General features: G+C 38.9%; 1 protein-coding gene across 1 annotated transcript; it reads left to right on the plus strand.

Moving 5' to 3' along the window:
* Positions 1-121: 121 nt before the first annotated feature.
* On the plus strand, positions 122-9679 carry LOC137996529 (probable inactive peptidyl-prolyl cis-trans isomerase-like 6). The gene is made up of 9 exons (XM_068841972.1): positions 122-248; positions 341-436; positions 1258-1382; positions 3971-4034; positions 4785-4847; positions 6768-6924; positions 7506-7562; positions 8185-8320; positions 8573-9679. Exons 1-9 carry the CDS (start codon positions 132-134, stop codon positions 8709-8711), a joined length of 954 nt encoding a protein of 317 aa, XP_068698073.1. The 5' UTR covers positions 122-131; the 3' UTR covers positions 8712-9679.
* Positions 9680-14827: the final 5148 nt, after the last annotated feature.

A 14827-nucleotide genomic window follows, 5' to 3' on the forward strand; every position in this document is an offset into this window, starting at 1 on the left:
CTCGGGTCAAGCACTCTACTCCCTTCCCCTTCCCTGAGGTTAGGGTTAGGATTTTCAGAACCTTTCCCGGGTACACTTTGTTTTGCTCCATTTTTCCTTGGGGACTGGCTGCGTTGAGACTTTTAGTTGTTATGACAACTAAACCCCGGGGAAACTTGAAAAACAAAATGGCGGTGGAAAAACGTACGATCTCCGTGATCGGTCTCCTCAAAGAAGTCGAATTTCATATGATGAAAGGAGCTGCTGAGGTGTTTCTTAGCACAAATCTTAATGATGTTGGTCTGTGACTTGGTATAATTTTTTTTAGCCTTTGTTCTTATCCTTGTCTTTTTTACGTAAGAAACTCTCTCAGAAGGATCCTGACGGATTTTCAGAACCATACACTCTCGGCTTGCTCGAGTGTGATTGGGATGCCTTTATTCGCGCCAAGAAAAAGGTATAATAGTTGTAGAGTGTTTCCTTTCATTGTAAAGGCGTAAACTGTGGGGACGCTGGATAACAACACTAAAAAACAAACTACGTACGTTAAAAAATGACAAACAATAGCAACTTCAGATAACAAGATTTAGGTTTGGAACAAGGTAACACTGGATTATGATGCACAATTACACCTTGTAATTCCTTTCCTTTGGACTTTGGCTCTTAAAATTGCCCTTTGGAATATTTTTGAGATTTTCTGGGATGTTGTTCCAGATTTTTGATCCTGAATCCTTGTTGGTTTGTTTTAGAATAATTAATAAAATAGTTGCTAACAGCTGATCGGGTGTCATCGGGTGTAAGTTTCTTCTTTCTCCTTAGAAATTGTCATTCCACATATGAGTCAACGAAGACTGTTGATGATAATGTTCTCAATACTGATGACTGATATAGATCATGAGGATTGAAATGCTCAACAAAGCTGAAACACCGACAAGTATTTAATATCCACCCAAGCCCTCCCCTCTTGTCTAATATTTCTTTTGGCACTGTCTATTCAAGGAGTAAATGTTAATAGCCTTATTTGTAGGGTTGGTGTGGATTTTACACTAAGGTGAGGGAATCATTACAGAAAATCACCTTGCATCTCATTTGCACCTCATTAAAAAATATTAAAGAGCACATTGTATCATGACTCCTTTCTTTAAAAACTGAATTAATTTTCTGCAATGCTGCACCTCACTTCAATTTAAATGCAATACCCTTTACCTGCTTTCACAAGTTAGTTGTGCACTTATCAAAAATTATGGATCGGTACAAAATAACATTGTTACCTTTCAGGAGATGAGAAAAGAAGTGTGGGGTTTCAAGGAAGATGTTATCACCTTCCTGGATGATGAGTTAATTGGAGGACATGAGCAGTTTCTTAAGTGGGCCATGGAAAATTATGGATACAAGGACTTCAGGTTTTATAACAGAGAAAATCCACCTTAGGCAACTGGTTCCTGAAATTTACCTAGGGAGGGAGTTACGACTCCCATATAAAAAGGGGAGGGATGCTCATCGTCTCGCTTAGGGGTGTAAATTTCGGATTTTGGTCTCACTTAGCGTTCTGGGCAAAATGCAATCATATGTAGCTGTGAAGGTCTCCTTTAGGGTTGCGCGTTAAGAAATACAAAAGTGTATATTTACACTTTTATATTTCTTCACATAGGTGAAAGTATAATTTAGATGATAATGTCTTTGCCATCATTAAAAGTCATTATATTTTTTCATTATCTGTGTTTTAATATGGTCTCTTTTAGGGGTCATTAAAAGCCCGGGTCACGCCCAAATTGGTCTCCTTTAGGGATATAATTTAAAATATCCGACGAGCATCCCTCCCCTTTTTATATGGGATTCTCCCCCCTCCCTGGGGAAACTTACTAGCCCCATGTGAGGCAATCTATGGGAAGAGAGGGAAGAGTTAGGGTTAGGGTTAGTTCCTGATGCTGTTGATCCGCAAAGGTTCTTAATCCATCATCCATCACATTTACAGTAGCATTTATAAGGCCTCACTTGATTTCTGTCATATATATACACACCCTACTGAAGGCAACACTCATTTACAGTTAAATTACTTGGCTTGCCCAGGACGAGCCAATTTGTCCCAGAATTCCCAAGGCCAGTCAGTGTTTTCAGTAAGAGCTGGCGGCTGGCAAATTTCACCGGCTATATATTGCACATGAACTTGCAGCCTACTTTATTAAGCAATAGAGGACGTTTTCCGTGTTTTCATAGCCTCATCTAAACACAAGGGGGAGTATAATGTTACGTTATGTTACAGTTATGCAAACCCAAGACTCAGTCGAGGGTTTGCATAACTGTCGAGAATTCTCCCAACTTCCCCGAGTGTTTAGATGAGGCTATGGAAACACGGAAGAAAATCCTCTATTGGTTTTATAAAATATTTCCCAAAGATAATTCGACAAATGAAGGAAAATGCTGGTTTTTTCACTTCTTGATTGAAACAGATTTTCTTGATACACACTCATATATTTCCTACCAGCCAATCAAAATGCTTGTCTTACATAACACATAACCAATCAAAATTGGTGTGATGTTACAGCCACGTTTCCATACTTTCATCTAAACACAGCTATTGACCAATGAGAGTACACATACTATGATAATTATTTTATAATTTTTCTTGGAAATTACCCCAACTTTTGCGAATAACATGAGAAACATTCACACTGAAAACGAGCCTTGAATTGCAAAAGTTTTTTTCACGAAAAACAAAAGAGACACCTATGTCATGCTACTTTTGAATTTCCAAAAAAAAGTTAGGGCAGAAAAAGCCAAACTTAAATGATGTTAGTTAATTAATGTTGTGTTCGTACTCCAGAATGCAGGAAATGCATTCTAAGAGGCCCAAAGTGCGTCTTTGGTGCATGTTATTCATTCTTCGCCTACTCCTCAGGTTTTGCCACCTACTAAAATTCTTATTGAAAACCCTGGGCCAGTGCTCCTGTCTGGCCTTGTAGCTCAGTTGGTAGAGGAAGCCATAGGGTGATCCAATCCGTAGGTCATGGGTTTCAGATTCCTACCCAGGTCAGAGCTTTTTCTCTGTCCTTGGGTGATGCACAATTATAAGTTCTTAATGCTGTTGATCAGCAAACTGGGGAAAATACTCATTCACAGTTCTGTGTACTGATTTTATTGACAAGTCTTAAAGGGGCTAGGTCACGCTATTTTAGGTAATTTTGTTTAATTTCAATTTTAATTATGAGCTTTAAACATCAAATTGGCAGAGCAAGAGTCTTTCATTTGCAAAATCACAGCCACATAACAACTGAGAATGATTTTCCAGCTTTGTAAATGACATTTTGATGTAGACTGATATAAATTTGAAAAAAGGTGGGCCGATGTTTTTCAAATTTACCCAAATTCAATCCATTTCAATCCTCTCCAGTTTTGTCCATCCATGTCCCTTCTTGGCTTCCCTGTGTTTTGTTAGAGTTCTTCTATAGTTTTGAACAGTTATTTTGATATTTTAGTTAATTCTATGACCATTCGAACAGTGCTGAAATTGCCTAAAATTGCGTGACCTAGCCCCTTTAACCAATTGACTCCCAGGAGTGGGGCTTAACAGATTTTACCTTATCTTATGTCAATCGCCAGATGATTTCACTCGTCAATGGGGGCATTCCAGGGTGATTCAGGTGTCAATGTGTTAAGGGTACATTTTTGCAGAGCTCCGCACCCCATGAGGTGTTGCTTTTCTCATGACAATCATGGCTAGCAGTGTTGCTTGTGGGCGCTTGCACTCAAATTTGCCCAATAATTTAATAATATGATCCTAATGATAATGATGATGATAATAATAATAATAATAATAATAATAATAATAATAATCAAATTATTGATATATTAAAATTATAATAAGTAAATCTGTGATGGTGAGGTTGAGGGCATGTTCTCTTTTTTTATTTGTGGTCTGACATTTTTAAATAGGTTGTTAACCTTACTTAAATCTCAACTGGTCATTTTGCTTACCACTTTTGTCTTTCAGACCTCTTCCGCTGTGGCATGCGATGATGAAAGAATCATACAAGAACCACCTTCTAGAGACAGGGGTAATGTTCCCGGGAAGGGGGTGTAAATTTCAGATTGTTCTTACTTAGGGTGTTCTGGGGTTGCACGCAAAAAAATATAAAAGTGTATATTTACTTTTAACTAGGGGTCAAAATAAGCCTGGGCCACACCCAGATTGGCCTCCTTTAGGGGGTTAATTAAAAATTTCTGCCAAGCATCCCTCCCCTTTTTATATGGGAGTCCTCCCCGGGGTAATGTTGAAGCAGTGTACTGTTATTTCATTCAAGTGGTCTCTGGACTGATGAGAAAATCTAGTTCAGCAATAAACAGACTGGCTTGGTAGATTCAGCATTTAATGATATAGATATTAAATAGATAATCTGACGCTTTAAAAAAATAATGACGTAACATTACATTATTTTATTTATTATTCAGCAGTTTTGTTGAAATGTATTGGCAAGTCAAACAAAATAATAAATTGCTTATGACTGACATCTGTCCAAGCTCAGTCCAGGCATTGACTTCAAAACATTAACATTAAGTAATCAAGACTGCCCTGAGAAGATTTTCTCTGGGTTCTGGTTCTTCTCCCACCAAAAGCCATGAGTTGTTTTGATTTGCAGTAAATTATTATTGCACTTGCGCTCAGCTGGATAAGATTGAGACTTAAAAAATTTATAAAATAAAAATTTGTAGTTATGTTGTGAATATGCTTAGCTTAACTACATTGATTTTATTCTCAGCCTGATGTAGGGTACTTAATACGAATGTGCAATGCATTTTGTCACCAGCATAAATTTGTTTACATGGATGTAGCAGTGAATGAGAAACGAATTGGACGATTATTAATTGAGGTTAGTATAAGTATCCTGAAGTATTTGAATATGCTAGGCATTACATGGAATGTTCTGTTATTTAATGTCTAGGTACATTTGCAGTGTAATGGAGATTTAGCAGACTGAATTGAGATCTTTGAGATCACGATGCCAAGATCTAGTTGACCAAAAGATGAGAGAACAGTGTTCCTAATAATTCTTGTCAAGTCATCAAGATGACAGGCCTTGCTAGTCCATAAATGGAATTTTTATTATGGATGTACCTGGTCAAAAATTACATTCCAGGCAGTTTATATGTGGGTGGAAGATCCTAACACTAGAAAGATCCTAGAAGGTGGATCATCCTGGAGGCGTGCTGGTCATATATTCTATAATATACATCGTATTGGATGGTTTATTAAGTGTGGGACATTGGCGGACAGACTTTGGGTGGAAAAATGTTAGACAAATATAAACAACTTCATATAATACCTGTGGAAATTTGGAGAGTTGCATAGTATTTTTCTGAACCACCACAGGGGCGAGGAAAAATACACGCAATGAGCAAAATTTCCGCGAGTATTATGTGTTAATTAAAACAATCAAATAAGATATTTATTATTCTGCTATAAAAACAGTGTTATAATTGCTTCAATTTTATGTGGTAAAAGTGTTTTTAAAAAAAAACATCACCTGTCCTTCAGGGCATGTGTTAACGATGTAAACAGCACAAAAAAGCCAGCCAATTATGTCCTTTATTTGATTAAATAAATGAACTGATCAGCGACAAGTGATGATAAGCTAAATTCTCAAGCTTTCCATCATGTTGAAAACAATTTGTTCTTTCATTGCAAAATAACTCCCGTTCCATCTGTATTTGTTCTGTTCTAAACTGGCCAAACCAGGACACTGCAGGGTATTACCGTCTCATATTTTGTGCATGCTCTTGACCAAATATGGTAAAATGACATAAAAATGTAAATGCTTTGTTTATACTGGGAGTGTATATCAAGATAGTTCACAGACACTCCACTTCCAATAAATTTGAAAGAAACATTTAAAGAACCTCAGCTGGCAGGAGGCAACCAGTTGGCTATTTACAAAGCGTGGTAGAATTGAATTGGAGACAACCGGAAACAAATCCAAACCTAATAGTGGAATAATTAAGAAAAGAAAGCGTCACGCTTTTCGCTACTCGAGGCCTATTAATAAGAGTTCTCTAGAAGCGTAGCCAATCAAAATGCAGGATTTGCATTAGTTCACTAGTTGGGTGATACTAATACCATGTATTTACTACTTTCACATGGAAGATCCCAGTAAAAGGAATGAATGACAAGGTTTTTTAATTGGCAACTTCTTAGTTTCTACCATTTAGCATCATTATAGCGCAAGAATCTTCCTTCCTCCATGTTTGCGGCCCCCTACTGTGTAATGGGGATTTAAAAGACTGTAGTGAGTACAAATCCACGTGTACATGTATATCATAAGTATATTATCATTGAAGCCTGATCACTCTGATTAGCACTTCAAGATCTTGAGTGTCAAATGTTACCACTGAGTTCCCAGTTGTAAAATCCTTGAGGTGACGCTGCTAATGTGAAAACTATCCTGATCTCGACAAGGATGAAGTGCATGCCTCCTCTTTTTCTTTTAGACGGAAAACACGTCTCAGGAAGCAAGCCACCTCAGGGTTGAACCAGAAGACTTTAGTTGCATTGCACTGGCTGGCAGTCATTCAAAGGGCACATAGCACTCTTGCTCTAAGGGTGGACAGCACTATCCAGAGGATAACTGAAACTATCCAATGGGAAAGCACCATACAATGCAATTGAGTTATCCACTAGATAGCGATTTATCTAGCAGATAGTGCTATCCTCTCGTTGAAAAACATGAGCCAAGAAAGATTATTAATTTATTATTGATTCATGACTCATCTTGTTGTTTGCCTTGTTTCTATAGCTATATACAGACAGATTACCAAGAACATGCCATAATTTTATGGAGCTTTGTTCGGGACAGAACACTGAAACAGAAAGGCATGATCCTCCACTAAAATTGTGGTACAAGGACTCTATTTTTCACAGGATAGTGCCAAATGGCTGGATACAGGGTGGGGGTGAGTTTGAAGTTTTGCATATACTGTTACCTGGGCAGGAGATGCACCAATGCATTTAGTCAGGTAAAGAGTCTGAGGCCTTAGGAAGCATTACAGTTAGATTAGGGTTAATAATAACTTATTAGTTGCGGGGATTAGTTGTGCAGGATGATCGAATTTGATGCTGAGGACTTCAAGGAAAGAGATGCATGCTCAATTTGGACAAACGCCGCTAAGGGTCAACCCATTGAGTCTGTGAGTCAATCACACATGTTAAGAAAGTTAACATCAGCTAAATGAAGGTAGTACAGTGTAGTTATCACTGACTTAATAAAACTTCAAGAAGTTTAAGCTAACTCTTAAGCCCTCATCAGTTCTAATCACATTTGGTGTTTTTTTGTGTCATCTAAAATTTACAAATTAAACCCTCATCAGTTTTAATAACATACATTTTGATTCTCACATTAAAAAAATTACATGTTGCACGAGCTGTATGTGGTGATTACGAGGTGTCATTTCCCTTCGAGATTTTACACTTAAACAAGTTCCAAATATTTATAGACCTCTAGGATGACTGTTTTTCATCATTATTTTATTTATAGACATTGAAGGTGGCAAAGGGACTGGGGGAGAGTCCATCTATGGTCCTGTGTTTGAAGGTAAGACCGTTAGGCTTATTGTTAAAGTCAAATCATGTCAAGCCTGTGACACATGATTTTTATTTATGCATGTTTTTTATTGATTTAATCATTTTAATACCCTGGCTGCCAGAGGTTTTTCTCTCTCTTCGCGACTCGCTATTCCGTCGCTCTAAGAGAGAAAAAGCCTCTGGCATCCAGGGTATCATTTTAAAAGATAACCTTCATAAAAAATAAAAGCGGAATTCAGTTGCGAGGGACTGTTAACAACCATAAATTTAAAATAAAAAATTACGGATTGTGAGCATGGAATATATTACGTTACACTTCTGCTTTATTAAATTTTCAGAATTTCGTCCATAAATAGAGACAATATTTTTTCCGCCCCGTAGTCGACAGATTTGTCACTCTCCCCACTGGCAGATCATACTTTCTAATACAAAACTGAGAAATGGTGGCTTTTAGGCGTAAAATCTCAACGATCAAATGGAGAATTAGGGAACTGTCGATCAACAACAACCAGAAAAGGCAAAATCAATTCCAAGTTACAGCTCAATGTAAGTGCTCATAAGATGTTGCGACAAAGTTACGCCGAACATTGCAAGTCGCGTGAATGGACTTTGGAACTCTTTTTGTTTCGTAGATGAAGATTTCTCGATCCCACACAACAAGAGAGGAATTGTTGGTATGGCTAACAGAGGTCGGCATACAAATGGATCTCAATTCTATATCACATTACAGCCGTCACCTTGGATGAACACCAAATACGTTGCTTTTGGGTGAGTAGTGCTCATCTGTGTTCAAGTGAGGGGACCGGGAATAGTCTTTAATTTGCAAGCTGTAAAGATAACAGAACGAAAGCGTATTTTCGTTCTCAATCTGTGTAGAAGAGAAGCTGCTTCTTCACCTGCCAGCTATCTCTGTTTTTTTAATAGTCAAGGCACTGTCGTTAAGTCAAAGGCAAGTACATCCTACCAAAAAAGGTCTACTGACATAGTGATGCAAACGACTTTCTCTACTTTACATTGCAGACAAGTCATTGAGGGTGCAAAAGTTCTCGCTTTGCTCGAAGAGCAAGAAACATTTAACGAAAGGCCCAAGTCTTTATGTGTTATCGTAGACTGCGGATTGTTTGACGTGGAAAGCCTCTGGAATACTTCCAGGTCATAAAAACCTGGGAACAAACTGCGACTGAACTGTTGAGAACTTTGAAGGTCGAAATGAGCGTTAGATTGTTTGTTGTTTTGTATGAAACATGCTCCAAAAAAGGATTAATGCCTAAATACTGGATTTGTTGTTTAAACAAGAGCTTTTTGTTGTATCGACGAAAACCGATCATGCCGACTGGCCTCTACCTTGCATCATTAGCAATGTTATCTTTGACCGACTATGGTGCACATTCCAGCTCAATTATTGCGTGAAACTCTAGTTCTATTCAACTACGGACCAAATACACGACCAAAGCAAGATTGGGGATCACTGGATAACGCATTTCTAGTGTTTTGATTGGCTTAGCCATCATTATATGATCTATTATTGTATTCTCAACCTTGGTTAATGCATTTCTAGCCTCGTGCTCTGATTGGTTTACTCAATCTCGGCTATCAGCTCATATACCTTAGTTTGACCTTATATAAGAAATCATTGCGCTAAGCTTTGCTAAGCTAAAATTATTTTCGCCGGAAAGCGAAATTTCTCTCTGAATAAAGCAAAAACAAAAAACGCTTTTGTGAAAGTTTGGATCAATTCCAACGTTTAGAAGTACACGGAGTCGGTAAGAAATGTTTTTGTGATAAGCCTGCCACCGTCTGACCACCAGGTATTACACAACACCTCATCTTCATCAAGTTTTTTTCGATTTCGCTCGGATTTTCGTGCTTTTTTCGTTCGTATTTCGTATTTCCAATCTTTTGGAGATTAAGGAATTTTAATAAAACAACTATTCCATTCGCGTTTGTTGGATATGACACTGGTTATAGCCTACTCGGCGCTACGCGCCTTGTTGGCTATTTACCATCTCTTATCCAACGCGCGCTAATGGAATAATTGTTAATTATACCATGCTCTACAAATATCAGTAATTGCACGCATCCGTTTTCTTGTGTTTACAAAATAAACTAGGTAAGAATTATATATAATTTGTGAGCGTTTTTAATAAAACAATTATTCAACTCGCGCCTGTTGGATACGAGATGATTATAGCCACCTAGCTAATCATCTCATAATTCTCAGTCTAAATGGCGCTCTCTAATTGGCTGGCTTTTGGTCGGGATGTTACCATAGGGACTATTGCCATGGAAACGATTCGTTTCCGTAATTTTTCTCTCTCCCGGCAAATTCAAGTAATGTTTAAAAAACGAGCATCAGTGTTTTTAGACCCAATAAGACACGTTCTTCGAGTTTTTTGAACGGCTTAAAAAACATTCCACAAACCGCGTGTCCCTCGGGAGTCCGAACAAAGGTTCAAGGTTTGTGAGGGGATGATATCAACATAAACCTTATTCCAAAATGGCCGTCATTTAAATATTCTTTTGTTTTTATTGAAATTAGCCCTTGATGCCTCGTTCTTGAGCTGAAAATTCAAAAGGATATTTTGCCTTGAACGAGGCATCAAGGTCTAATTTGAATAAAAGCAAAAGAATATCTAAATAGCGGCCATTTTGGAATAAGGTGTAAACAAGAAAAACAAGTGGGCCTTATAAGTACAAGGAAGGGTTACGTTTTTGCACACGTTGGCCGTGTAGCACTTATATTTCAACAGACTTAACTGATTAGAGTGTAATGTAAAGTGCTGGTTTTTTACCCCATATGAACCATGTGAGCGTTAGCCCTACTAATGTAAATGGAAATGGGCCCACACAAGGACAGAGAAAAACTCTGACCAAGGTGGGAATTGTACTTGGGAGTTTTAATTGCTTTTCTTCTCACCACGACAAACGCCACAAGATCAACACAGCTCCTCTTACACCACGCAATTAAACTCCCAAGTACACCGCAAGGGAAAAATACTGAAATCAATCACGTCTTTGATGCTCTACAAGCCAACAACTATCCCTCCCTTTCCAAACCACCCACACATGCCATCCCTTCACCTGAAGAATTGGTTGGCATGTTTTTTTAAATGATTTGAGCCTCAAGAGAACCCTAACGGTTTTGCTGTCCTTCCTTTCATCAATGGTGTTACGCAACCCCTAACAAGAATTCTTCCAAGGCACGATATTCAAGTTGTAAATAAGCACCTCAAGACTTTGCAACAAGAATTCCTTTCTCCCTAAATTCAGACCACCTACTGAACACCAACCCAACGTGGTTTATAAAATACCCTGTGCCGATTGTGATTGGTGTTATATAGGTGAAACTGGCCGCTGCTTTGAAACCCGCAAGAAAGAACACGTTAGGAATGTTAAAACATGTGCTAGTGGGTCAAACATTGCGAAACATTCGTGGTCTTTCGGTCATCGCATTGATTTCAATCACTCTCGAGTTATCGACAAAGGCTCTTTTCGTATTAGAAAAGCTCTAGATGCCTGGCACACCTCTGCTACCAAGCATGCTGACAATAATGACAATAACTCTAAGCCGATTCCTAATCAATCCAGCATTCTTTTTCAACAATAGCCACCTTTTTTCATACTTTTATTCTGTTCTTTTTATTACTTTTATCTCGCCTTTTCTGTATATATTTCACTAATTTACATTCAATGTTTTATCCGTGGAAGGCTGTAGATCGACAGCCGAAAGCTTTCAAACATAATGCTTTTTGTTTGTCCCCCCAAATTTTGCATGAGCATTGTTTCCAGTTTCTCTTGGGACTTACAATGGTCCCAAGAGAAAACAAAAACAATGCTTATGCAAAATTTGGGGGACAAACAAAGAGTATTATGGTATTTTCCGAAGTGGCTTATTGTATTTGAAAGATGAAAGTTTCTGGGTCAAGTAATCCAGTCCACGTCCATCCAGGATTTTTTTAAACAGACTCAACAGGATCTTTTTAATACGGCGACATGGACTAAAGATCATGGTATGGTAGCTCACCCGGAAAAGACAAAATATATGATCATTGTTACTCGACGGAAGCTGTCCCGCTGTGAAGAATGTGCACTGTCCTTGTGGCTGGATGGTAGGCAACTGGAACAAACTCAAGAGGAACGTCGCTGGGTTTATCTGGTTATCGACCGCGCCCTTTCTTGGTCATTTCAAAAAACTTTTAAAGCGCGTTGCTTTTCTTGCCCGCATTAAAAAATTATTGCCAGTCAAATATCGTATAATTTTATGGCTAGATTGCAGAATACCCGGCCCACCAAATGTCCTACTATAAAAAGCTGCCACCGCGGTCCCGCAGTCGTGTTTAACAATGCTGCTTGTCCGCAGTGGCATGGGACAGAAAATGATATTCATATAAACAACTCTGTTCCTAAACCGGGCATTCTACAATCGCTCCACTTCTTAAATTTCATTTTGTTGTTCCGTTAACTACACTTTTCCCGAGATCGTGTGAAGAAGAAAGCTTTTGTTTACTGATTAAGCCTGAGCGCTCGCTTCAGTGATTAGGCCTAAGCATTCTCGTAAAATTTTAGCTTTCATTTTGCGGTTCGGCTAACTGCACTTTTCATGAGATCGTGTGATGAAGAAAGCACTCGTTTACTGATTAAGCTTAAGTGCTCGCTTCAGTGGTTAGGCCTAAGCATTCTCGTAAAATGTTAGCTTTCATTTTGCGGTGGCAGTGTGTTTTACTGGTTGCCCTTTGACAGTTTTCATTCATCGACTTAACCTCGTCCCAGGGTCTCTCTTCTTCCCTTCCAAAGAAAGAAAGAAGAGAGGTTGTCATCGACTACGGGACTGCGGACCGCGGTGGCAGTTCATTTTAGTGCTTTTCCTTTAACACTTTTCATTCAGCGACTACGGGACTGCGGACCACGGTGGCAGTTCACTTTAACATTTTGCATTTAACGACTACGGGACTGCGGACCGCGGTGGCAGTTCACTTTAGCATTTTGCATTTAACGACTATGGGACTGCGGACCGCGGTGGCAGTCCATTTTAGTGCTTTCCCTTTAACAGTTTTCATTCAAGGACTACGGGACTGCGGACCGCGGTGGCAGTTCATTTTAGTGCTTGTCCTTTAACACTTTTCATTCAGCGACTACGGGACTGCGGACCGCGGTGCGGCAGTACACTTTAAAATTTTTCATTCAACGACTACGGGACTGCGGACCGCGTTGGCAGCTTTTTTAAGTAGGACATTTGGTGGGCCGGGTATTCTGCAATTGCTCCAATTTTATTTAAATCTAGTATTAAACCTATTCTTGAGTATTCTTTTCGCGAATGCCAAGACTCAACAGGCCGTTCTTCGCAAACTTCAACTTTTATTTAACTGATGTCGCTCGTCTTCAACCTTTCTTCTCACACAGCTCAACTATCTGACAACGAACAGAACTTTTTGGAGAAAAAACATCCTAGCACAATGAATCATTTTAGAACAAGGCGCCGACCGGAAAACGCGGCATAAACATACTTTTACCGATGTATGAACACCTAATCAACATGTCAGTCGGTTCTGACGATAAACCTACAAAATAAGGACGTTATTTCTTGAACTTGGATGGCTACCCATCAACCATTTATGTATAGAAAGGCCTTATTCTTTGTTGTTAATGGTTGATGGAGGTTAGTTAAAAATGCTGCGTAAGAGAAAGTTCAGAGAATTGAAAACTGCCTAGGAAGGAAAAGCACTGCTGGAAAAATCTGCTCCAAAATCAACATGATATGACACAAAATGATCTTTTAATAGTTTTGCACAGTGGCAAGATGCAAGGCTGAACAAACAACCAGCGAACGAAGAAGCTGGGTTTGACGTGGAACGAGACGAAATCTAAAGGATCTAGTCGTTGAATTTTTGAGGTAGTGCTCTGGGCCTGGTTGTTCAAAAGCCAGTTAACGCTAATCCCAGATTATAAATTAACCAAGGAGTTTATTTCTCTACTCCCAAATGCTGTTCAACGCTGATATTCGGCAAAAAATTACATTGGAAGCAGTCACTCTTGATAAACAAAAATAAGCAAAAGAAACTTTCACCAAAAAGTTGAAAACATGAAACAAAATGCTACGCTAATCCTGGATTAAGTTAATCGGCTTACGAATAACCTGGCCCAGTAAACTACACTGCACACTGTCAGGCCCGCAGCGCGTGCATAAATCACGAAAATAAACAGGTCTGTTTGAAGCGTGCTTGAGTTTCAACAAAATGAGTCCCCAAAATGGCAAGAATTTGTGACGCTGATGAATAATAAAACATCGCTATTTCCAAAACGATGGAATTACCTGGTGATAAATAACCTCCTCTAGGAGAGTACAATTTTGACTTCGCAGAAACAATGGTAAACCTCAAAAGTTAGGCGATTTTGATCTTTGTGTTGAATTCGCACATTTCTTGTCAAACTTTATAACACTTGAAAGAAAAAAAAACCAAACTAACAAAAACAAAAGCCCGGTGTCTTGCCGTCATTTTCACACAGATGTATCCTTTGTTTCGCGAGTAAACACGCAAGGTAACTTGATCACGGTGCCCGCTGAATTCGATGTCACTTGAATGTTTTATTCTCGATCGACACTTCCTGAAAACTTCCTTCTGCTCTTCCTAAGAACTGTGTATCAATATTTATTTACTTTTGCATCAATATGTGTTTTGCATAAAGCAGGCTAACAAAATCTGTACCTCGCGTAGTGCGCATTTTTGAGCGTTAAAATAGAATTTACGGTCCTACGTTTCTGACACAGCAAGTGGTAATTTTTAAGGGTAACGAAGCTGAAACAACCCAAACCCTTACAAAAATGCTAACCTTAGGCCTAAACAGTATCTTAAGCATAGTGCTTAGGCCTAAGGTTAGCTTTTCTTTTAAGGTTTGGGTTGTTTCAGCTATGGTACCCTTCACCCCATACGCCACCCCCACACCCCTACCCCTCAGCCCCGGAATAGTCATGTCGCAAGAAAAGTAATCACGGGTCGTAGCAGTGCAAAACAAAATCAATATTGCCGAGTTACTTCCGATGTGTTTTGATGAAACTGCAGGTGTTTCGTTGCTACCCTCCTCGAAAAGAATGACACTGCACCTTGTCGTGCGAAATTCGGCAAAAAAATTAGCATTGGGGCGCTGGCTTTCCCATGATCTTTTGATGAAGATTCTTCCATTTCTACGGTTGCATTTTAGTTAATTAATTTGGTCACGGATTATTAGCATAACTTCATTGTTTTAACTCGTTACCGGTTCAATTAAGAGAAGCGCAAT

Source organism: Montipora foliosa, chromosome 3 (genome assembly GCF_036669935.1).
Source record: "Montipora foliosa isolate CH-2021 chromosome 3, ASM3666993v2, whole genome shotgun sequence".
Classification (NCBI taxonomy): domain Eukaryota; kingdom Metazoa; phylum Cnidaria; class Anthozoa; order Scleractinia; family Acroporidae; genus Montipora; species Montipora foliosa.

Bases quoted from the DNA above. Each gene is read 5' to 3' on its own strand.
- LOC137996529 (XM_068841972.1), top strand. From the start codon at position 132: ATGACAACTAAACCCCGGGGAAACTTGAAAAACAAAATGGCGGTGGAA. The intron at 1,383-3,970 runs GTTTTATAACAG...TTTGTCTTTCAG, and splicing joins TATGGATACAAGGACTTCAG to ACCTCTTCCGCTGTGGCATG. The intron at 4,848-6,767 runs GTTAGTATAAGT...TTGTTTCTATAG, and splicing joins TTGGACGATTATTAATTGAG to CTATATACAGACAGATTACC.